Genomic DNA, 24,397 nt, shown 5'->3' with positions numbered 1-24,397 from the left:
GCCAGGGTAGTTGACTTACACCTTCTAGAGCATGTTGGGTGGCACAGGATACATGCGGACGTGCATTGTCCTGTTGGAACAGCAAGTTCCCTTGCCGGTCTAGGAATGGTAGAACGATGGGTTCGATGACGGTTTGGATGTACCGTGCACTATTCAGTGTCCCCTCGACGATCACCAGTGGTATACGGCCAGTGTAGGAGATCGCTCCCCACACCATGATGCCGGGTGTTGGCCCTGTGTGCCTCGGTTGTATGCAGTCCTGATTGTGGCGCTCACCTGCACGGTGCCAAACACGCATACGACCATCATTGGCACCAAGGCAGAAGCGACTCTCATCGCTGAAGACGACACGTCTCCATTCGTCCCTCCATTCACGCCTGTCGCGACACCACTGGAGGCGGGCTGCACAATGTTGGGGTGTGTGCGGGACCATAGCCCAGCTTCATGGAGACGGTTGCGAATGGTCCTCGCCGATACCCCAGGAGCAACAGTGTCCCTAATTTGCTGGGAAGTGGCCGTGCGGTCCCCTACGGCACTGCGTAGGATCCTACGGTCTTGGCGTGCATCCGTGTGTTGCTGCGGTCCGGTCCCAGGTCGACGGGCACGTGCACCTTCCGCCGACCACTGGCGACAACATCGATGTACTGTGGAGACCTCACGCCCCACGTGTTGAGCAATTCGGCGGTACGTCCACCCGGCCTCCCGCATGCCTACTATACGCCCTCGCTCTAAGTCCATCAACTGCACATACAGTTCACGTCCATGCTGTCGCGGCATGCTACCAGTGTTAAAGACTGCGATGGAGCTCCGTATGCCATGGCAAACTGGCTGACACTGACGGCGGCGGTGCACAAATGCTGCGCAGCTAGCGCCATTCGACGGCCAACACCGCGGTTCCTGGTGTGTCCGCTGTGCCGTGCGTGTGATCATTGCTTGTACAGCCCTCTCGCAGTGTCCGGAGCAAGTATGGTGGGTCTGACACACCGGTGTCAATGTGTTCTTTTTTCCATTTCCAGGAGTGTATTTTGGAAGGGCAAAAATGTATTTTGGAAGGGCAAAATCTGTTCTCAATTGGGCACTACTGTTATAAATGAGGAGGTATGGATGACACTTTGGAAAGGGAAACCTAGGACACTTGGGAAAGTGAAACCTAGACATAGCTGGACACAAATAAAAGATTATCAATTCCTTACACTTATAGACTCTAAGGATTTCTCTTTGATAAAAATCATACATGAAAAATAACAAGAATAATAATTCATCAGACTAAAGCGCTTTACTAACTGTGAAATGAATGCATTCAGATAGCTTAGATCATAAGAGAACTTTTGAGTGTCTAATAACACACATTTTAATATCATTTTGAATCCACAAATATTATAAATAACTTATTTTATGTCTTCTAATAACCAGTAGCAGATACAGATAAACCTCAAAGAGGGGCACTAAAGATATTTTGAGCTACATTCACTTTTACTGTAATAAAAAATAATCAAGTCATATGCAAAGTTTAAGAAAGTTTTGTTTAAACTGATTATACACATACACAAGACAATGCTATCTTATGATCTAAAAAAATTACAGTTGTGGTTCTCTTCCTTAAATGATGAATTCTATTATTAATACTTCACAATCAACTGATCACTCTCACTCTTGACTAATCTTCACACTTGCATTTATCACAACTAGGACTTTTTACTTATTCATTTTTCAGTCTTAATATTTCTGCTTCTGAATGTAAACTAGCTTCCTATTCGGCAAATAGTCCATATTTATAATGCTACATATCGAAGGTTCTCTGCGCAAGAAAACAGTAGAATGTTCACAACTTTTCTTGGTCAAATGCCAGACAGAATAACATACTGAGATAACTAGAATGGCCACAATTTTTCTTGTAGGTGTGAGTTAGCTATCTATGTGCCAGACAGAAGCATGTAAAATACAATAACGTGGATGCGCATGCTACATAGGAAAGTACAACTACTCGATAACTCAATTCAGTTGAGTCAACTGACAAAAGAAATGAACGAATAGCATGTGGGCTGGCTGGCAGGGGCAGCACGGGTGGCAATGCGGGTGGCGCGCACTCCCCGCACCTCCCATACATATCCACCACTGCTAATAACACAATAAAAACCTTTGTATCTGCACTCAGCACCATAAAAACAAGAAAGTATATTATACATTTTTGAGCCTTATATTGAGAGTGTGAAGGTGACCATTCATTTGAGAATGCTTATTACTTTTGTCTCTGGACATCACTAGAAAATAAATCTACATGACAGTGAGTGTGAGAATTCCATGATATTTAGAGAAGATCCTGTATACAGAAAGATATTTTTATTCATACACCACTAATTTAAAATTGCACTGAAACTTAAAAGTCTGAAATAGAAAAAAAACCTATATGACAGGTAAATCCTATACATCAATAAAAATAACCAACAAAATTTCATTTGATTAATAGTATGGAAATTCAAAGACAGAGGTTATAACCTTTAAAAAAAACACCTATTAGCTTCAATATCTGCACACATAAAGAAAAGTTTTGCATCACCCTGATATGTCATGCCGGTGTGTTGCTGTTGTGATTGTTCGTGTACCAATCAGAAGGTTACCCCTGAAGTACTTCATACACACAGTTACCATGAGTGCCACCACAGGTAGACCACCATATTCTAATGGATTTCAGAATTTCAGTTGAAAGTAAAGCACCAGTATGCCACAGTAGAGTCAACATCCATCATGCCACAAAGGACAGTTGCAAGCAATGATTGAGTCTGTGTCAACACGTTATGCAGAGACGAGTGGTCAACCTGGTAAGTTACTCAATGCATGCTCCATAATCAAAGTGATGTGCTGTGGATATTGAATTGGTTCCAATTGAAAGGTAGTGTTGAGGACTTACAATACACAGGCCATCCACTTTCAACAGCTGCACATGCTGATTGATGTATATGACTTTTGAGTCAAAGTAACTGTGGACTGTGTGCCCCAGGACTGAATTTTGTCTTTGAAGAGCTACAGACTGTTATGTATAGCATCAGACTGTTATGAGATAAGTGCATGACATGAATCTCCATTCCTGATAGCCATATTGAGCTCCATATTATGCACAGCAACACCATGGACTCCGTTCCAGATGGGCAAGAAATCATGCGGAATGGATGGCTCAGGATTGGCATCAAGTGTTATTTATGAATGAAACTCACATTTGTTTGTACCCTGATAATCACAAACAACAAGTCTGTAGGCAATCTGGTAACAGTGGCACCTCCAGCACTGTATCCCACATATGTAACAACTTGGCGGTGGAATGATGTCCTAGGATGGCACTACATGGGGCGACCATACACCCCTCGTGGTTGTTGAGTGTAATCTCATTGCTCCATGGTACAGGGACAAGATTCCACAAGCAATCAACATTTTGGTGACAATTACATTTTGATGGGTGATAACTCATTTGCTCATGACGCTGTTCTCATGCACACATTCCATCAGCATGCTGGGATCATCAGAATGGAATGGTCTGTACATTCCATATACATGAACCAAACTGCATATGTGTGGAATCAATTGAAACAAGTTGGAGTTTGGATGCCAACAATGATCATGTATTTCATGTGACTTATACAGAATCGCCATTGAAGAGTGGGACAATTTGGACAAGGGCTGGCTTGACCTCATCGATGGTAGCCCATGTGAATTCAAGCCTGCATCTAAGCAATGGGATGTTCCACTGTGTATTGTTATTACTCAGAAAGACTGTGAAAAACCCATAGAAAACAGACATGTGTTTAATTTTTTTTATTTTTTAATGATCTGAGCACATTGCAAATGAATATTTATGCATGCCTCAGATCCAATTTTTGTTTCCTGCACCATGAATTTTGAAATAAAGGGGTGATGCAAGACTTTTGTTGATGTGTGTACAACAATTTGGTCACTTACAAAACTTTACATCTGTCCATGGTAAAAGGTGTGCTGCATAATTTTCATATTTCCTATTTTTAACAATGACTGGATTAAGTTAAGATGCACAAATGCATTTTGAAAGCTACATGGTTGGGCCATTTGTGTAAAGTGTAATCCAAGGTTCAACATTTGACTAAGGGCTTATGAGAAACCCCTACAATTTCACTCACATTGGCCAACAAATTTACTCTTAAAATTTTAGGACTGAACCAGGGCTGTCCTTCTGTCCCCATTTTGGCTCTCATTATTGTGTAACTAAGTCACCTGAGAGGTTGAATTTGCAAATCTATGACTGCATGTTGTCCTGTAGAGCACCCTGAAGAAATCAAAAAGGTGCCAACATCCTCTCCTCTAGGGCAGAAAATAAGATTTTATCTTTCCAACTGTATTGTTGTCCATATATGAAGCATAAATGAGCAAACCACAGTATAATGTGCCCAATTATTCAGACTCTGTTTCAGTCACAGTGTCATGTACAATCAGATGTAGTCTCAGGAAGCCATCACACATCCTTTTGTGGGTGGAAAACTACTGCTGAGATTAAATTGTGCAGCAGTAGTAAGGGTTGTGTCCTTGTGGAAGTTAGGAATGGATGTCAGCCAGATGTACTACAGTCATAATTATATTGTGCTGGTGAGGGAAGGGAGGGAATCTGAGTGAGACTAGGTACAGTTTCCATGCAACAGTGTGCTGAACCTGTTCTTTTTCTGCAACTGGATAAGTAGGAGCATGAGAATGTGAAGTGAAAAGTTTGGGGATGCTATCTCTCCAATGATTTGATTTCTTTATTAATCCATGAAATAATTTACATTGTATGGATTCTGTGATTCAAAACATAGACAAATTGACAGTTGAAGATTAATTTCTTCCACTTTAATTGTCAATGCATTTTCTTTTAATCTATATTTACATTTGTTTTTAGTGGTATATAATTATTATTTCTACGTACCATTATATTTTAATAAAGAATTTCTTAATTAGGTAACACTTTTTGCTCCTGATACTCCATTACCATACAAAAACTTTTATTCTGCAAATATTTTTTTACTTATGTTTTGAAAGACCAGATCAAAACTATATCTTCTATTTCTTGTGGTAATTTATTATATAATTGTTTTTACTTTATGTTTTCTTTCCACATACAAATTATACATGTTTCTAGTTTCATAATCATTAATAAATAATTGTGAACAGAGCAGTCAATATTTTTTTTTATTTTTACATAAGACTGAAAAATGTATTCACAAGGGCAGTTGAGATATTCAGCATTTAAGGCAGTGAGCCATGCTGCCACTCTTGATTATTATACTTATTGCTCTTTTCTGCAGTCTGAATAAAGCCTGGATATTCTTTCTACTCACTCCTGTAATGTCTTACCATGGGATTTCAGCTAACAACCAGGCAGCCATCTTCAGCTGAGTTCTAAAATTGGAGATTGCTAATGTACAATGCAAAGTTGGTACCAAAAAATGGTGTGGTGGCACACTGAGTAGGTTTCCAAGTCTCATCTGTTGGTATACTTTCACTGTTAATTTCCCTCCCACCCTGGACCTCTTTTCTTGGGGTCCCAAATGACTTCTATAAGTGCTTCATGAGTTTCCCAATACTTTTTGTTTTTCCAAATGAAGAAATCTCTGCTTCCAAAAGATATTGTTTTGTGACTACTATGTACTCCTGTCTCTGCAGGTTCATAATGTTTTCTGTCAATGTTTAATTTTAGTTTAATTCTTTTGACAAACTTCTTCATTTATATTTCACTGTACAGTGTTAGATAATGTATCCCCAGTGTCACCTGTGAGATTAAAAAGATTATTTCACAATTTCCTGCCTGCATTCATTTGAACTTTGTGACAGGATGTCTTTAGGATTAATCGACAGATGTGCTGGTTGGCCTCTAGACTGTAGCATAGCCAACACTTAAAAATACAGTCACACATAAACAATAACGCTGTGACTTATGATTTATTATTCATACAGTTGCATGTGAGAGCTCACAAGTTAGTGATTGAATGATTATTTAGTGGAAGCAACAAGTTTAAGTTTCTTCATTCACATTTTACTAACTGTATCATTGGGTATGGTTGATCTCATCTGAGAACATTCTCCATTTATGATTTATCCAGCACTATTGCATCTGCCAACAGCAGCTAGAAAGCTACTGCACTTCTTTACTGGATGAGGGTGCTTAAATTAGCTACGAAGATAATATTCTGACTATAATACACACAAACTTAAAAAGTTTATAAGTTGTAAACAAGAAGGAACTCCAGCAGCAGTTCCTCTAAAGATAGCTGAAATACCTACAAAAGCTTTTTAAAGGTAAGAAGAAATAATTGTTATCAAGAGACTTATTCATGTCAATCAGATTAATTGATTCAAACAATAAAACTCGATTTACACATTACTCACAGTCAGCATGCTGAACTTGCTGCCACATCACTTTCTGACAAAGACCATCAGGCTTTCAGTAACTAATGTTATACTAACAGTTTCATTTTTTGTAACAGTAAGGAAATTGTAAATTCTCCCACACAGCTGGTTATTACTTCAAACTCACTGTCACCTGTTCCATATTTTTTGTTGTATAAACTTTTTGTAAAATAGATCACACAAGAAATATGTCGTACTACTCCCCCAAAATTACTTTTACTTTCATTATCAGTGTAATACTTTTTTTGCACTTTTGTTAACATGTGTGTAACTTCAATTCTGAGTATGGGTGCTGAATATGCCTTTGATCCTAATGAAGCAGACCTTGGGGAAGATCAGTTTGGATTCCATAGAAATATGGGGAACGTGAGGCAATACTGACCCTACGACTTATTTTAGAAGCTAGATTAAGAAAAGGCAAACCTACGTTTCTAGCATTTGTAGACTTAGAGAAAGCTTTTGACAATGTTGACTGGAATACTCTCTTTCAAAGTCTAAAGGCGGCAGGAGTAAAATACAGGGAGCGAAAGGCTATTTACAATTTGTACAGAAACCAGATGGCAGTTATAAGAGTCGAGGGGCATGAAAGGGAAGCAGTGGTTGGGAAGGGAGTGAGACAGGGTTGTAGCCTCTCCCCGATGTTATTCAATCTGTATAACGAGCAAGCAGTAAAGGAAACAAAAGAAAAATTCGGAGTAGGTATTAAAATCCATGGAGAAGAAATAAAAACTTTGAGGTTCGCCGATGACATTGTAATTCTGTCAGAGACAGCAAAGGACTTGGAAGAGCAGTTGAACGGAATGGACATTGTCTTGAAAGGAAGATATAAGATGAACATCAACAAAAGCAAAACGAGAGTAATGGAATGTAGTCGAATTAAGTTGGGTGATGCTGAGGGAATTAGATTAGGAAATGAGACACTTAAAGCAGTAAAGGAGTTTTGCTATTTGGGGAGCAAAATAACTGATGATGGTCGAAGTAGAGAGGATATGAAATGTAGACTGGCAATGGCAAGGAAAGCGTTTCTGAAGAAGAGAAATTTGTTAACAGCGGGTATAGATTTAAGTGTCAGGAAGTCGTTTCTGAAAGTATATGTATGGAGTGTAGCCATGTATGGAAGTGAAACATGGATGATAAATAGTTTAGACAAGAAGAGAATAGAAGCTTTTGAAATGTGGTGCTACAGAAGAATGCTGAAGATTAGATGGGTAGATCACATAACGAATGAGGAGGTACTGAATAGGATTGGGGAGAAGAGGAGTTTGTGGCACAACTTGACTAGAAGAAGGGATCGGTTGGTAGGACATGTTCTGAGGCATCAAGGGATCACAAATTTAGTATTGGAGGGCAACGTGGAGGGTAAATATCATAGAGGGAGACCAAGAGATGAATACACTAAGCAGATTCAGAAGGATGTAGGTTGCAGTAGGTACTGGGAGATGAAGAAGCTTGCACAGGATAGAGTAGCGTGGAGAGCTGCATCAAACCAGTCTCAGGACTTAAGACCACAACAACAACAAGAAGCAGAAATGAGTTCTTAATTTCTCTACAGTAATGACTACTGATTAAATGAAGTAAATTTTTGCAATCTCACTCACATCTCATATGTGCAAAGAAAGAAACCTAAAGAAGAAGAGAAGAACAATCTGGAAGAAGGTAACTATCAAAGAAAGGGAGTTTTTTTACAGGAGAGGGGGCGGGATTTAATATTTTTTCAGTTTTCATCATGAGAATGTGAATGTTTCCAGATAACCTATATGAGCTGCACAATTCCTGATTCTTTTTATCTACATTAGTAGTACACAAAACAAATATCTTCCCAAACTGAATCCAGAAGACAATATATCTTGTCCTCTTCTTTGCATAAGGGTTTTCTTAGTATTCAGAAGCCCAACAAAAATCTACAAGATAGTATATGAGCACATGACATTAACTTTCTGAACAACTCGAAGACTGTATAGTGGAAAAGAAATTTTAATGTTAAGAGTACCTTTCAAATTATATATTGTTCTTTATAATCAAAGTGGTTGCTCCTTAGGAAATAAGTGATACTGAACGCTTGCTGTTTTTTGTGTGTCCTATATGACATGTGCATTTGCTGTGAACAGTGTAATACTAGAGCATCATTTACAATTCAATTCACTATTCCTTGAGTAAACCACAAGAAAGAAAAAAAATAATGAAATAAAATTATGGGGAACTCCTAAATTAGCTAATATAAAATGTGAAATACAGAAGTAAAACTTCAGCAATAGAGATAGCTAATTATAGAAGCAGTCTTTCATCTATTGTGTGAACACGAGCTTGTGTAGTCAGTGAAATATGCATGATATTTTATGTAAATCTTGTTTTATTACTGACATGCTATTGCATCACATTTTTAATGTTCCTTGAATGATGTGCTATGACCTGGCATATGATGGAGACTTATTGAGGTGTATTTGCATAAGATCTGATGGAAACTTAAAGTTGCCAAAACCAGTACTAAATAAAATTATAATTAGCGGTCTTGACACTTGAAGTTCTTACTTCTGTATTTCATATTACTCTAAATGACCCCCTTCCTTGAGTGATATCAAGCATATACAATGTAAAATACACTGCACTTATTCTAAATGACCACTTTCAAGCTGTGACTGAAACCACTATAAAAAATCTATGTTGTTGTCACTATTAACAGGCAAAAAGATTACACAGGGAAGGAAACAGAGGGGCTAAAAGGAATTGTAATGTCATTTACATTGAAAATGTGTATAATCCATTCAGGCAAACTGGGATTTACTCAAGGAAAGCAAAACAGAACCAACAGTTTCTGCAAAGTCTAGTTGTCCTGATGAGCTTAAAGATTACAATGTGAGAATAGAGGAATACTTATAAATGAGATTTAGGTTTGGTTATAGAGCCTACAAGTATTGTAATTAGAAACAGCTACTGAAGCTTGAATATGGAGTGCTTTAGGAAGCTAGGTCCACCTCCATAACTGAGCAGACAGTGGAGATGGCTGTCACATAGAGGATCTGGATTCATTTTTTTGTTCTGTCAGAGACTTTTACATGGTGGGAGGACTGAAATGGAGTCCACTCAGCCTCATGATGTCAACTGAGGAGCTACATAACTGAGTAGCCATGGCTCTTGGCCTACTAAAGTGAAAACAGCCAGACAGGCAGTGTGCTCTCCATAAATCCCTCCATACTGCATCCAAGTGACACCAATGGCTGATAGATGACATAACAGTCAGTAAAGCAAGACTGGCTCGTCTGCAGCCAGAACACCACACCATTATTATTAGCATTATTAGGAACCCAAGATTGGGTCACTCCTATTTTTAGTATTTGTAAATGGCCTGGACTGTAATGAGCAGGTGTCATCATTTGCATATGAAACTACTTTATTATGTAGTGGGAAAGTTCCTCTTTGAACAATTCAACACATAGATGTAATATTCAGTATAGTCAGCAGTTGGTTCATGGTAAACAAAATTAAAATTAATGAAGGTTATGCATAACAGATATCCAGTGTTGATCAAGTAACTGTAATAATGAGTTTTGTTAACACTGTTATAGTATAGAGCTCATCTGATATGTTATCCACATGACAATTTTCTTTTATTTACAGAAACATTTATTGAGGCACAGATGACTTATATTATAAATATATAGATTTATAGAATGCAAATTCTGTAAACAAATCTCCATAATATAAATTTACAGACGATCATTAAAGTGAAGATTAAAGTGCCCCAAACCACTTATGTCATTTACAATATCTAATTCTGTGAAGTGTTTTATGACTATATAACAGCCTTCACCCTGACCAATACTGACTTTTTTAATATCATTGCTACAAAAAGTAAGTCATTTACACATTATATGATACTTTATACACAGCTTACCTTTTCTATTGTTTCATTCAAGGGAGGCACTGGTAATCTTGGTAAAATCCCTTGATAACTATACAGTGAGGGCTTTGTTGCAAATGTGAGCACTTTAACACTGAGAAGCCACAGTTTGGTAGCCAATGACACACTTCGACCACGGCCACCTTCCTCATACATCCAACCTTTGTATGTGAAAAGGGCTTTGAGAGTGTAACGCAGAGCTAATACAAGAACTGACCAAGAGCCCACTCCCAGTACTGTGCATACAGCAGCTTCACTGCACAATATTTGCCAGCCTTTCTGAACTCCACTACAATGAAAAATAACAAAAGAGAAATTAGTTTTCAAAAACAGGGAAATATCTTTCATGTGAACTGTCATCAATACAAATGCAAATTTTTCCCTTTGTGGTTTCATTTTTTCCATAACAAGTTGTTCCTGAAAAAGAGATAATATCAAATTACTATTATATGATCTGTTAAAGATCACAATTTGAGATCATTTTTTGGCAGATGATAGGTGATGCTCTCTTGTTCAAACAAATTTCGGGCTTGCAGCTGGTCGTCGTTCAATACTTCGCACAATATTTCAACTGGACACCCGCCAGTCATCTTCAGGTGAGCCATCACAGACTGGCGAAAACGCCCTCCGTTCCACAATATATAGCGTACTGTAACTATTCTGCGCATGCGTCGAAAACTTGATAGTTGAACCACACTGCCCGCCGGCAGTGCCCTCGCTGGTGGAATAGCGGATCTCAGTTGCCCTCTGCATTGCTGTTTGCCACGGCCGTTGACGCACTCTGTCGTCTTCAATTTGAGCAAATCGTGGAGATGATGGGATTCCATGCACTGTCCAGCTGGTAGCCGCTGTCACGGTTTAACAGATTTTCCGCCAGTTGTATTTCTACAGATTCTTTAATAATGGAGTCCCAGAAAGACGTTGCTGTGGACAAAATCATTGTTTTCTCATACTCCATTGAATGTCCAGTAGAAATACAATGTTCAGCAATAGCGGACTTGCTTGGCTGCAAAAGGCGGGTGTAACGTTGATGTTCAGTGCAGCGTTCTTTCACGGTGCGTGTGGTTTGACCTATGTAAGCCATACCACATTGGCATGGCATCTTGTAAATTTTGGCCTTTCGTAGTAACAGATTGTCCTTAACTGATCCTACAAGGTCCGCAATCTTCCTTTGGATGCTGCAGACGAAATAAGAAGGGAAACTTGCCATGCTCTGTTGAAGGCTCCTACTCAGCGCAGTAATTTAACCTCTGCAGAAAGGGCTGCATTACGAAATCTGAGAGAGGACCCTGACGTAGTGGTATTGAAAGCTGACAAAGGTAATGCAACTGTTTTGTTACCTCGTGGTGTGTATAAAGATAAGATGTATGGTCTGCTAAGTGACTCTACCTATAAGAGGATTGATTATGATCCTACAGGACATGTGCAACGAAAAACTTCAGCACTATTAAATTCCTCCTCCTTACTGCAAGAGACCATCAAGAGGTTGAGACCACATGGTTGTGTACCTCCAAGACTGTATGGCCTTTCAAAGATTCCTAAAGAGGGTCTTCCTCTGCATCCAATAGTGAGCAACATTGGAGCTCCTACGCATGATTTAGCTAAACATCTCGCTTCCTTACTGAGACCTTTTGTAGGCAAGTGCTCACATCACATACAAAACTCAGCTGATTTTATCAATAGACTGGGGGCTCTTCGTCTTAGCAGTGTAGACCTTCTAGTAAGTTTTGATGTGGTCTCACTTTTTACAAAAGTTCCTCTTGCAGATTCTTTGACACTGATTGGTAACATGTTTCCTGATGATATCACTGCTTTGTTCAGGCGCGCTCTTTCCTCAACTTATTTTATGTTTAATGAAGAATATTTTGAACAGACTGTCGGTGTCGCCATGGGTAGTCCCCTGTCTCCTTTGGTGGCCAACCTTTTTATGGAGGATTTCGAAGAGAGAGCACTTGAATCAGCTGCCCTGAAGCCAACAGTTTTTTGGCGGTATGTGGATGACACTTTCATAGTGCGGCCTCATGGAGAAGATAAATTAATGGAGTTTCTACACCACCTCAACTCCATTCATAACAACATCCAGTTCACCATGGAAATAGAGAAAGATGGTTGTTTGCCTTTCTTGGATGTCCTGGTTCGAAGGAAGAATGATGGTTCTCTAGGGCATTCAGTTTACCGGAAACCCACTCATACTGATTTGTATCTGCAAGCATCGAGTTGCCATCACCCATCGCAAACCATGAGTTTGCTTAAAACACTTGTTCATAGAGCTCATACTGTCTCAGATCTAGATAGCTTACCTCAAGAACTCTCCCATCTAAAGACAGTATTCAGCGAAAATGGGTATTCCATCCGGCAGATTAACAGGGCACTAACAGTTAAAACTAAAAAGCAGGAAGTGAAGAAAGAGGAGAACATGCCGGAACAATCTTTAGCTTTTCTTCCTTTCGTTGGCAACACTTCGTTTAAAATAGCAAGAATCCTCCGAAAATTTCAGGTAAAAGTGGTTTTCCGCCCACCATCAAAGATTGCGGGCCTTGTAGGATCAGTTAAGGACAATCTGTTACTACGAAAGGCCGGAATTTACAAGATACCGTGCCAATGTGGTATGGCTTACACAGGTCAAACCACACGCACCGTGAAAGAACGCTGCACTGAACATCAACGTTACACCCGCCTTTTGCAGCCAAGCAAGTTCGCTATTGCTGAACATTGTATTTCTACTGGACATTTAATGGAGTATGAGAAAACAATGATTTTGTCCACAGCAACGTCTTTCTGGGACTCCATTATTAAAGAATCCGTAGAAATACGACTGGCAGAAAATGTGTTAAACTGTGACAGCGGCTACCAGCTGGACAGTGCATGAAATCCCATCATCTCCATGATTTGTTCAAATTGAAGACGACAGAGTCCATCGACGGCTGTGGCAAACAGCAACGCAGAGGGTGACTGAGTTCCGCTATTCCACCAGTGAGGGCACTGTTGGTGGGCAGTGTGGTTCAACTATCAAGTTTTCGACGCATGCACAGAATAGTTACAGTATGCTATATATTGCGGAATGGAGGACGTTTTCTTCAGTCTGCGATGGCTCACCTGAAGGTGACTGGCAGGTGCCCAGTTGAAATATCATGCGAAGTATTGAACGATGACCGGCTGCAAGCCTGGAATTTGTTTGAACAGTCAATTCGCCGGGAAAATTTTAAAATTCACAGCTGATGCTCTCATTTTGCTACCTTTCAATTCCTTAGAAAATACTAGCCAGAAGGAACCTACAGTGAGAAATGTGGAATAAAGTTTCTATGCACTTTCTTTGCTTTTGCTATGTTAAAGGAAATATTAGAACTGGAAAACTTTTACTGACAAACCAGTTGAGTACAATCAAATACTTTAAACCAGATCTGTGGCGTCAGTACTTTAGAGTAAATTTTCAGTCTGAGAACTGCCAACTTCACTACATAATGTGCGATTCTCTGTAAGATTCCACAGACCCCTCCAATGGTACTGATGCTGTAAAATGTGCTCAGTTAGAAAATGTACTGTTCCTTATGGTGTTGAGTACACAATGAACTGAGGTCAGGGGAGCACATGGGCCAAAGAATTGAGCATCTTCTTATGATTACTCTCTCCCTGGAGTTGTCTGTGAGATATTCCCAGGTCTGATGATCAAAGTGTACTGGAGCACCATCATTCTGAAACCACAAACTAACATGAGCTTTCAAGGGAACATCCTATACAGGTCTGAGCAAAACATCTCTAGAAAGTTCAAATACCATTCACAGTCTAAATAATCTAGTAAGATGTCAATTCTTGTATGGGCAGTGTATGGATATTCAGCAGCCCACTTGTGGCTATTGCAGGAGTTAAAAGCATCCTCCCTCGTAAAAGGGGAATCATCAGTAAACAGCACAAGGTATGCAAAATTAGGGACAGCAACACAACAATGAAGGAACCACTGTGACAATTGCTACCATGGTTCAAAATGAGGCTGTCCCATAGTTTGAACTGGTCAATTGCACAATAGATATAGCCCATTACTGAGCATGGTCTATGTGATTTATTTATGAAATTGCACATATGCTTGATCTAGGATTGGCAGCTACATGATCCATAACATCTTTTTTCAAAGTTGGCGGTTCATATCCTCCTTCTTGCACCTCCCTGATGTGCATCATCTGACACAGTTCCTCTCTCTCTCTCTCTCTCTCTCTCTCTCTCTCTCTCTCTCTCTCTCAATCCTGATCAACATGCTCAATTATGGGATGCTAGGAAGTCACCTGTTTAGGAATCTTCCTGCATACAATTGAAGAGCTGCTGCATTAGCATTTCCATGAGCTCCACCATATCTCAAATGCATTTCAGTAAGTTCTCCAAATGTGTAATTGCCCTTCATGGTATCAGAACTTAACTACAGCACATAAAGCACAATAATCAGACAACTGTACAGTGATTCATGTTGACTAGCTGCATATTGAGAGCACAGCATATGTGGATGAAATGGGTAAACTGAAAGATGGCAAACACTAAGTAAACAACTTTCCATACACAGACTTAGGTAGACTACTGTAGCTGTGAGTTTCCGGTCTTCCAACTGCAACAACAATGTAAAGTCAATGGATGGAAAGGTAGCCATCCAAGTGACAGGAGGTCAAATACCTCCTCCTGCTGTAGAAACTTTATTTCCCATGTCCGGCTACAGGTTCCTTGCTGCAAAATTTTCCAAACTGCATACTCTAAAATCTCCCACATTTTTAAAATATCATTCTGTAACATTTTGTATACCAAAAAGTCAGTGTCAATCTAATGCAAGCAATAAGCAAGATGTGTATGAATACTCTAGTTCCAACATAATTCTCGATAGTTAATTATATCAATGTTGGTTGTTTATGCATTCACTTAAGCCACACGTAAATTTTAAAAAATCATGTTTCTATTCAGGCTATATATTACATGAATAATATGCTTTATTCACTGTAATTGATCACATTCATCCTAACAGATATGTTCAAGTGTAAGTGTGTAATCTAGACTAGTAGTCATCAAACATTTTTGCTCAAGACCCAAAACTGACATTGTGAGATGGCACCGGTCTTATTATTAATTGGTAACCTACATAAATTAGTACATTATGACTCCCCAATAGAATACCTGTATCAAGTGTGCAATGAGTTGGCTGTGGCCCCCAAGTACTTACCATTAAAAGTCAGCATCATTCACAACACTTCATTTTTTGGATGTCATTTTTCTTCCACTTGTGACACGTTAGACTTCATAGCCCTGCACGTTTCTCTGTCTTCTGCTGCCCCTTCATTCTTTGGTAACCACATTGTGGACTACTGACATCATCCAACATCTAGCACCTTCTTCTGCCCCACTCTCTCTTCCCCCTAATGAAACCTAAAACTGCCTCTATCAGAAGGCAATCTTGTCTCAAATTATATCCTACCCAGTTTAGCATCCTATTCTTCACTGTCAGCAACTTCCTCCAGTCTTATCAATATTGCTTCATTCTTTATTTTATCAGTCCAAGTGATCGACTCCATTCTGGGCTGTCTTGAGATTTCACAGCTTCAATTCTCCTCTCTTCCTACTTTCTCAGTGTCCATGATTCTGCTCCATACAAGGCCAAGCTATGTATCATGCATTTCACTAGTCACTTTCTTAATTCTATCCTCAAAACACCAGCTAAGAATCTTTTCTGCCTGTCTCACTAGTGCCATTCTGACTCTAACGTCCTGTTCATACTTTCTGCTTCCCAAATACTAAGATTTCTCTCCCTGACTTATACTTTACACTTCTTTCTTTAAGCCCATAACCAAGCCTTTCATTTTCTTTTTTTTATTTTTTTTTTATTTTAATTCTGCATGAAGTATTAAGTAAGTCTTAATTTAATTTTATATTCCCTGATACAAATATGTACGGCACCTGAGGATGACTATCTCTGTTATGCACTTTGTAGATTGTATTTTATTGTTCCTGTTGTCTACATAGCAGCTTATGCATAAGACATTGGACAAGTCAAGTTATAAATATACAGTCTGAAAGTAATTTCAAGGCATACATATTTAAGCTTACAATAATACACTTTACACATAAGTATTTATATAACACATTTCATAAATTTAAATATTCTTCAATGGAGTAAAAGCAGTGATGCTGTAAATATGACTTTAGAGATTTTCCAAATGTATTGACCTCAGTGATAGCTTTTATGTTTTCAGGAAGTTTGTTATAAAGCTTAACGCCCATGTGAAAAGTACCTTTTTGGCACAGTGCTGTGCTGATTTGGGTCATATGTAAGTTTCTGTTTTGTCTGGTAAAGTGCTCATGTATATCACAGTTTTTTTGTAGTCTCTGGTTCTTGCCTATTACATTTAATTTAAAGAACAAAAGGATTTCCATAATGTATACACATGGTAATGGGGGAATACCAGATTTCTTAAACAGGGGTTTACAAGAGTCTCTAGGCTTGCACCCAAACAAGATTCTAATGGCCCTTTTTTGTAGTTTAAAAGTGCTATTAGTTATTTCAGAGTTTCCCCAGAAGGTGACCCCATATCTAAGACGAGAATGAAAGTACGCATGATATGCATTCAATACTGTTTTCTCACTACAGCATGATTTTAATGAACAAAGAAGATAACATGTTTTGCTCAGTTCTGCATTGAGATATTCAATATGCTTATTCCATCTGATGTTACTCTGCAGCCAAAGTCCTAAGAATTTGGTTTCAGTACTGTTACCAACTGGTTCGTCATTGATAGAGATTGATGGGATAAACATGTCCTTGTTAGGGACATTGTGGAATTTTAGAGCAACGGTTTTCTTACTGTTTATTACAAGCTGATTACTCTGTGCCCAGCTGCTAAGTTGTTTCGTGACCGTGTTTACTGTCTGCTGTAACTGTTCATCGTGGTCTCCTTTTAGTAGAATCGTGGTGTCATCTGCAAATATGATTGATTTGTGTGCATCAGTATTTAAGCTTAGATCATTTATGTACAGAAGAAACAGAAGGGGTCCCAATACGGATCCTTGGGGTACACCACATTTTATTTGTTTATAGTCAGATAAGTGATTAGATACAGTTTTTAGTTCAATATTTGTGTGCTTGACGCATACTGCCTGCATACGATTTGTCAGGAAGGACCTGATCCACTTATTGGACAGACTTCGAATACCATATCTTTCTAGCTTTGATAGCAGAATTTTATGGTCCACCATGTCAAAAGCTTTTGACAAGTCAATAAAGACTCCTATTGTTTCCTGTTTTTTGTCCATCAGGTTTAGGATGGAATTGATGCACTCATAGACAGCAGTTGTCGTTGACCTCTTACTTCTGAATCCATGTTGTTCATTACATAGGATGCTGTTTTTATTTATAAATTTCATAAGTTTCTCGTACATAACTTTTTCCAGTACTTTAGAGATGCAGGAGGAAATTGTGATGGGTCTGTAGTTATTTACATTGTCTTTATCCCCTTTTTTATATACAGGAATAACTTTTGATGTTTTTAACACATCAGGGAAAGTGCCTGCCTGAAGTGAGCAGTCGCATAAATGTGTGAGTACTTCAATTAGGTTTGATGCGCTCTTCTTTAACATTGTTGCAGGTATACCATCAATACCTGCCGATTTGGAATTTTTTAGTCCTTTTATTGCTTTAGCTACTTCATCTTGTGAAACAGAACTGATGTACATTGATCCTCTACAAGCACTTATTTTATATTCATTTGCCTGGATGCTCTTAAAGTTTGATTGTAACATATTTTCAGCAACACCTGTGAAAAAGTTGTTAAATGTGTTGGCTACTTCTAAGGGGTGTGTTACTTTTTTATTTTTATGTGATAGTGTTATATTTTTCCAAGGTTGTCTGTATTCTCCACATTCTTTTTTTATAACACTCCACATAGCCTTTGATTTATTAGCTGAATTATAAATGATTTCATCATTATGCATTATTTTTGCTGCTTTTATTACTTTTCTTAATATTTTGGAGTATTTTTTATAGTATGCGCGTACTACAGGTGAGGAATTTTTTGAGTTACATATTTCATGAAGTAGTCTTTTCTTCTGACATGAAACCCTTATTCCCTTTATGATCCAGCTGTTTGTTCTAGAGTTTCCCCGTATGGTTAATGTTTTCAGTGGGAATGCAAGTTCAAAGAAATGGGTTAATGTATCAACGAAAGTGTTGAATTTTTCATTTATATCGTTCATTTTGTACACTCCTAGCCATTTTTCTTTCTGTAATAAGTTGTTGAAGTAGTTCACATTACGCTGATTATAGCTTCGATATGCTGTTCTAAAAGACATGTTGTTAATAATACTGCCTTGTACTTTTATGCTTAATATTTGAGCAAGATGATCACTAAAACCTGCATTGAAAATTTTTAGTGAGGTGTTGTGTAAACTCTTCTTTACTAGAAACTGATCAAGAGCTGTTTGACAAGTTTCTGATACTCGGGTAGCTGCTTTTACTTCAGCCTTTAAATTGTAGGTCGTTGCAAGGTTCAAAATGGTCTCCCTATTTCCACTATTCATGAGGAAGTCAATATTGAAGTCACCACAGATTATCAATTCACAATCCATTTTATTTACTTTATTTAGCAATGACTCCATTTTGTTTAAGAAAAGTTCAAAATTCCCGGACGGTGATCGGTAAACTGTAGCAATAACCAGGTTGAACTGAGTAATTTTTATAGCTGCAATTTCATAATCCTTTTCGATATTTGCCCTAGTTAAGTCAGGTATTGTAATAAAATCTACATTATCCTTTGTGTAAATTGCTACCCCACCCTGCTTGCTGTTTTTCCTGCAGTAGTAAGCAGCCAAGACAAATTTGTTTATTTTCGTATTCTGGATTAATTCTGGGTTAAGCCAGTGCTCAGAAATGCATAACACTGAGATATCATTAAGTTCATGTGTTAATAGAATGTTAATTTCATCGATCTTATTACGCAGGGATTGCACATTATGGTGATAAATTTTTAGTTCGGGCGTATTCACGATTTGGTAATTGGGAATCATATTTACAGCATCACATACCTCTAGTTTAAATTAGGAACATCAGCAGTGTTGTATTTTCGTTCTTCTTTCTTCTTTATTTTGTTTTCCTCGCTGTTGGGAGGATGTTCAGGAAGCTGATAAATTGTTCTATCCCTTACAAGTCTTTCTTTGATTATTTCACTAACACGATCACAAACAAATCTTTTCCCTTCATAGTTCAAATGCATTCCATGCTTCGTGTGCAGATTTCCATGCAGCTTGCTTATATCCAGTACATCGCACTTAGAATATTGAGAACACAGTTTCCTTATTTTAATGTTTGTTTTCCAAATTTCTTTGTTTACACACGAACTATAAATCAGATCATGCCTATGAGGAAGTGTGGCAACTACTGTGTTTCTGCATTTATTAGCTTGTAAAAAATTCTGTAGTGTTTTCACGCAAACCTCTGCTTCATTTTTTGCCACATCGTTTGAACCCATTATACAGACGATAAAGTCATTTTCTTGCATTAATTTCGTCTGAGAGTTAATGTCTACAACATTTTTACATCCCGCTCCTGGTTTCACTACACTAGTCACTGCTATGTCGCGATTTTTCTCACGGAGCATGCTGGATAGATTCCTGGCATGACTGTCTGTTAGTAATAGTACACTACTCTTTTTCCCTGATGATCTGTGTTTGTTGTTGACATTATTTGAAAAAACGCTATTCATTTTCAGTTCACTGACTTTTTCAAGTTCACGATCATTTGGAGAGTCGTTATCACAGTCACTTGTTTGCAAAACACGATATTTGTTTTTCTCCGAAAATGTGACAGTTTTAGCAGACTTTGTTGTTCTTTTTGTAGTTAGAACACTATTTTTGTACGGCACTTTTACCCACTCGGATGATATATTACTTTTATCTTGCATCACTTCAGTTAGTGTTGGCTTCGATCGCAGATCCCGATTTTCTTTCTTGAGTGAGTCAATATCGCTTCTTAAGGAACTGACTATGAATTGTAAGCTAGCAATTCGTCTTTTAGCATTGTTATTTCAGTGTTACAATTCTTACAAACTCCCTTTTTAACAGCATAACTATAACTATTTCTCAAGTTAGATTCACACACTTCTACACTCGCGGCCATCTTGCGGCCTTCATGAATGCATGTTGCTTCAGTGTTAAAATTTATACCACAGCAACTGATCAGTACAAGATGTGCATGCCAGTGAGCTGTCAGCACTAGAAGACAAACAGTCGTATGATTTTTGGTTTGTGCTTCTGCAGTGCATACATGTGACCATATCGATTTCTGGCCCAGTGTGACTTTATGCCAATAAAAATTGTTCTGTGATTGGATATGCCAGGCATGGATAGTGATTTTTAGCATGTGCCAAGTGAGCCTAAGGTAACTGGTGGTCTGCATGACAGAGGGTGGAGTAAGCCGTGTAGTGAGAGCCAAACACATGCTAGTTGTGTACTGGAAGTGCAGTAAGTGCTACGGCATTGTCTGTGTGATGGGTCAGAGGCCAGGCCCAGAGGTCACTGTTTAGTCACCAGATGGCGGGAAGCACATCAAATTGGAATTAGTGCCTTACACTCCTACTGAATTTGGTGAATATTGGCATTCCGTTTGGAATTTGAACTCAATCTTTCACCTTCACTGGAACCTTAATTCATCTGTCTGTGATCAACTCTGGTTGCATGCAGGGTCATCCTCTAAATTAAACTGTTTTTCATTGGCAAATCTCAGGAGAATTTTTCATTTTTGTTCTGGGACACATCATATTGGATATAGCACTGAAGAGTAGGTTGGGCTTATTATTGACTGTAGTGTCAAGAAATTGTACCCTGGAAATGTTCAGCAAATTTCCATGTTACATGTGGCTAATTGGATGCCTTTCTGTAGTAGACTTTCTGGGCTATGTTGAACTATGAGTATGGTATTGTAGAGAATTGATCTCAGCTTCAGGCACTTTGTAATTGTGAATACATGTTTTCAGGTTCCACTGGCCAAAATTTGGATGTAAGGGGGGTTAATTAATTTCTGTTATTACAGAGTTACATTTAACAGTATTGTTCCAAACTACCTCATGTTCAAGAGCCAGAGTGAGGTTAAGTGGTTAAGTCTGGCAGTGATAAATTGTCGTTTGCATTGTTTGTCTTAGCTTGGGACTGTAGTAAAGTGATCCACGGACCAATGTATCAGATACTGATGAAAGGTTGATTTGTGTGCAGGTGCATGTTATGCTTCTGTAAATTGTAAATAATTTTGTTGTAGATTTTTCTGGTAACCATCCTAATGTTGGTTTTCTAACAACTGGATCGGTTGAACTGCCGTTAAGTTATTTACATATTGGTGTCCTTATGGCCAGTTATGGTGCACTAATGTGAAAAGGGCTTTGAACTTAAGCTTAACTGTTTCAAAAAGAATATCTTGGACGATTTTGATTTTTAAAAAAGATATTGGTTTTAATGTTTAAAGAAAAGAAAACTTAGACAATCAAGAGCTTCAGTGATTATTCTAAATATCTTGGACTTTTCTTAAGTCTTTGGTTCTAATGCTTAAGGAAAACGAAATTTTGAGTAATTTAGAATTTCAGTAATTGCCTTTAAATATTCTGAATGATCTTAAGTTTTCTTAAAAGGTTCCTGTTTCTGCTATTAAAAAAAAGGGGGGGGGGGGAATTTGTGAAGTTTAGAACTTCAGTCAATATTCTAAAAATTTTGCATGATTGATTTTAATGTTTTAACAATTATTTGGCTTAATGTTTAAGAAAAAGAAAGTACAAAATTTCCGTATGTACCTGTATATGCCTGTGTAAACTAAGAAAGACCAATAAATATTCTGCTATTGTGCTCAGCTGCTTATCGCACCAGAATTGTTGTGTTCTAGTTTGACCAGCTTGAAAGGTTACCTTTCCCTTTCAAAACCTTAAGAAAAGATCCCAAATGTTAGCACAGGGCATAATTACAAAGTTTAACACAGGGATAAACTGATGTATTTAAGATATGTTGTTTTAGAACTGTAAGGAAGTGTTTTGTTTTATTCTGGTACTGTTTGCTGTTTTTATGGTTTCAGCTTTGGTTTAATATGGACTCATGAGGTGTCCTGGGGCTGAAGTATCTACATAAGGATTGCTTGCAGTACAAGCTCATGATTAGAAAGGCATCGGAGGAGGGCACAACTGTGGAAGTATGCCAGTGGCTGCAGGGGATATTGGAGAAGCCTGTAAACATCACCTTGCAGACAGTCAAGGAGGTAAGTGCTACAAGTACAGCATATTCATCATTGCTTGTCGTCATTCAGAAAGGTATTGCCCTAGTGGAAGGCTCCTCCCCCTCTTGTGCCAAGCTCACATGATTGCACGCTCTGGCAGATCATTTGGTCAATAGGATTAATGATGTCCATTCAATAAATGGGGATGTTAAGAAGGTTGAAGTTATATCTAAGTTGAGAGAGCAAGCCTTGTCTATGCAACAGCAATATTAGGATGTAATGTTTTATGAGACCCAGTGCTGTCTAGATTATTCCAGCGAGGGGTTGTATTTTAAATTTCTGCCTGAGGAAAGGGTTCCACATTGTGCTCACCAGGATTCTTCCATGGTGGGTCAGATTCGAACTAAAGAAAATTCATTCGATGTTCAGCATTTACTGTCCAACCAGGCTCAGCAGTTAATTGGTTTATTAAAGGAGTTTCTGCAGGTTCTTACTGATCTGTTAGGGGTAACTAATGAAATACATTGTAAGATCAGTTTAACGGATAATATACCAGTGAGATGGCCATCTTACCAGCATTTGCCACCCAAAATGCAGGAATTGCGCGAGATTTTCAACCAGTTGTTAAAACATGGAGTGATTAGGCCATCTGTGTTGCCTAATGCAGCACCTATTTTACTCGTGCCCAAGCCTAATGCCTCTGGGTCTAAGCCAGTAGCTGACTACAGGGCTCTGAATAAAAAGATAGTACTGGAGTTGGGACCTCTTCCTGACCTAAAAAATTGCATTACTTGGTTTACTGGAGCACAGATCTTCACTGTTCTTGATTTAAATCAAGCATACTGTCTGATGAACAGTCTAAGCTGATAACAGCATTTTGTACCATTTATAAATTATTTGGGTTTAATCAGGTACCTTTTTGCTTGGCTACGGGAGCTGCAGAGCTGTCCTGTTTATTGGGTCCAGTATTAAGAGATCTCAAGTTTAAATGCATCTTCAATTATCTGGATGACATAGTGGTATATAGTTTGGACTTCCAAGAACATCTAGAATACCTCAGGCAAGTTCTGAGTCGTCTTAGGGAAACTGGGTTTACCATGCGACCCTGTAAGGTCATGTTAGTGCAAGAAGAGATTTCCTTCCTAGAGTATGTTGCGTCTGCTGAAAGGATGAATGTCAGCCAATGCAGAACACAAGCAATTTATAAGTTTCCTAGACAATGGAATGAAAAAAACATAGTTCATTTCATTGGAATGGTAAAAACTGTTGCTCTCCAGAACTGACTTCGTTAGAAGGGTGAAAGGTAAAAATGGGGGGACTCACAGCAAGTGCAATTTGAGGCATTGACATGTGCCTTGAGTAATTTCCTTGTGTTTGGCATTCCTAATTTCAATTTGCCATTTATCGTACAAACAGACGTATCTAATTCTGGTGTCACGGTTGTTCTCCTGCTAGAGCAAGAGAGATAATGTAGGCCTGTAGCTTAGGCCTTGAGGGCGTTATCAGGACCTCAGACTCATTATTCGGTATATGAGCTTGAAGCATTGGCAGTTTTGTATGCCTTGGGGACGTTTAGATTCTACCTCGAACATGGAAGATTCCATGTAGAAACAGATAATCAAGCCTTAAGCTGGGTCCTGGTGCAGCCACGTAAGACTGGGAGAGTAGCCCACAGGGCAGTTCAAATTTCAGCCTTTTAGTTAAATGTTGAACATATTAGGGGCACACACAATCAGGTGGTGAATGCCCTGAGTTGTATGTTCAAGGATATTGTTATGGAAGATCCAAATGAGACTACCTCAGCCCCACCTCCTGTGGAAGCTGTGGTGGAGCATCCAGAGCATCCAGTAGGAATAGTGGTGACAGCTATTTTAACCAAGATTCCT

At 38.6% G+C, this 24,397-nt stretch overlaps 1 protein-coding gene across 1 annotated transcript in view; it reads right to left on the bottom strand.

Annotated features, from left to right (window-relative positions):
• The window catches only part of LOC124710724 (carnitine O-palmitoyltransferase 1, liver isoform-like), a 210,599-nt gene that overhangs the window by 87,227 nt on the left and 98,975 nt on the right, over nt 1-24,397 (bottom strand). Inside the window, exon 4 of the mRNA XM_047240949.1 lies at nt 10,298-10,592. Within this exon, the coding sequence (XP_047096905.1) occupies nt 10,298-10,592 (295 nt within the window). The remainder of the gene's footprint in view (nt 1-10,297; nt 10,593-24,397) is intronic.

This window comes from Schistocerca piceifrons, chromosome 1, assembly GCF_021461385.2.
Source record: "Schistocerca piceifrons isolate TAMUIC-IGC-003096 chromosome 1, iqSchPice1.1, whole genome shotgun sequence".
Lineage (NCBI taxonomy): Eukaryota > Metazoa > Arthropoda > Insecta > Orthoptera > Acrididae > Schistocerca > Schistocerca piceifrons.
This window is presented reverse-complemented; position numbering and strand designations above follow the sequence as displayed.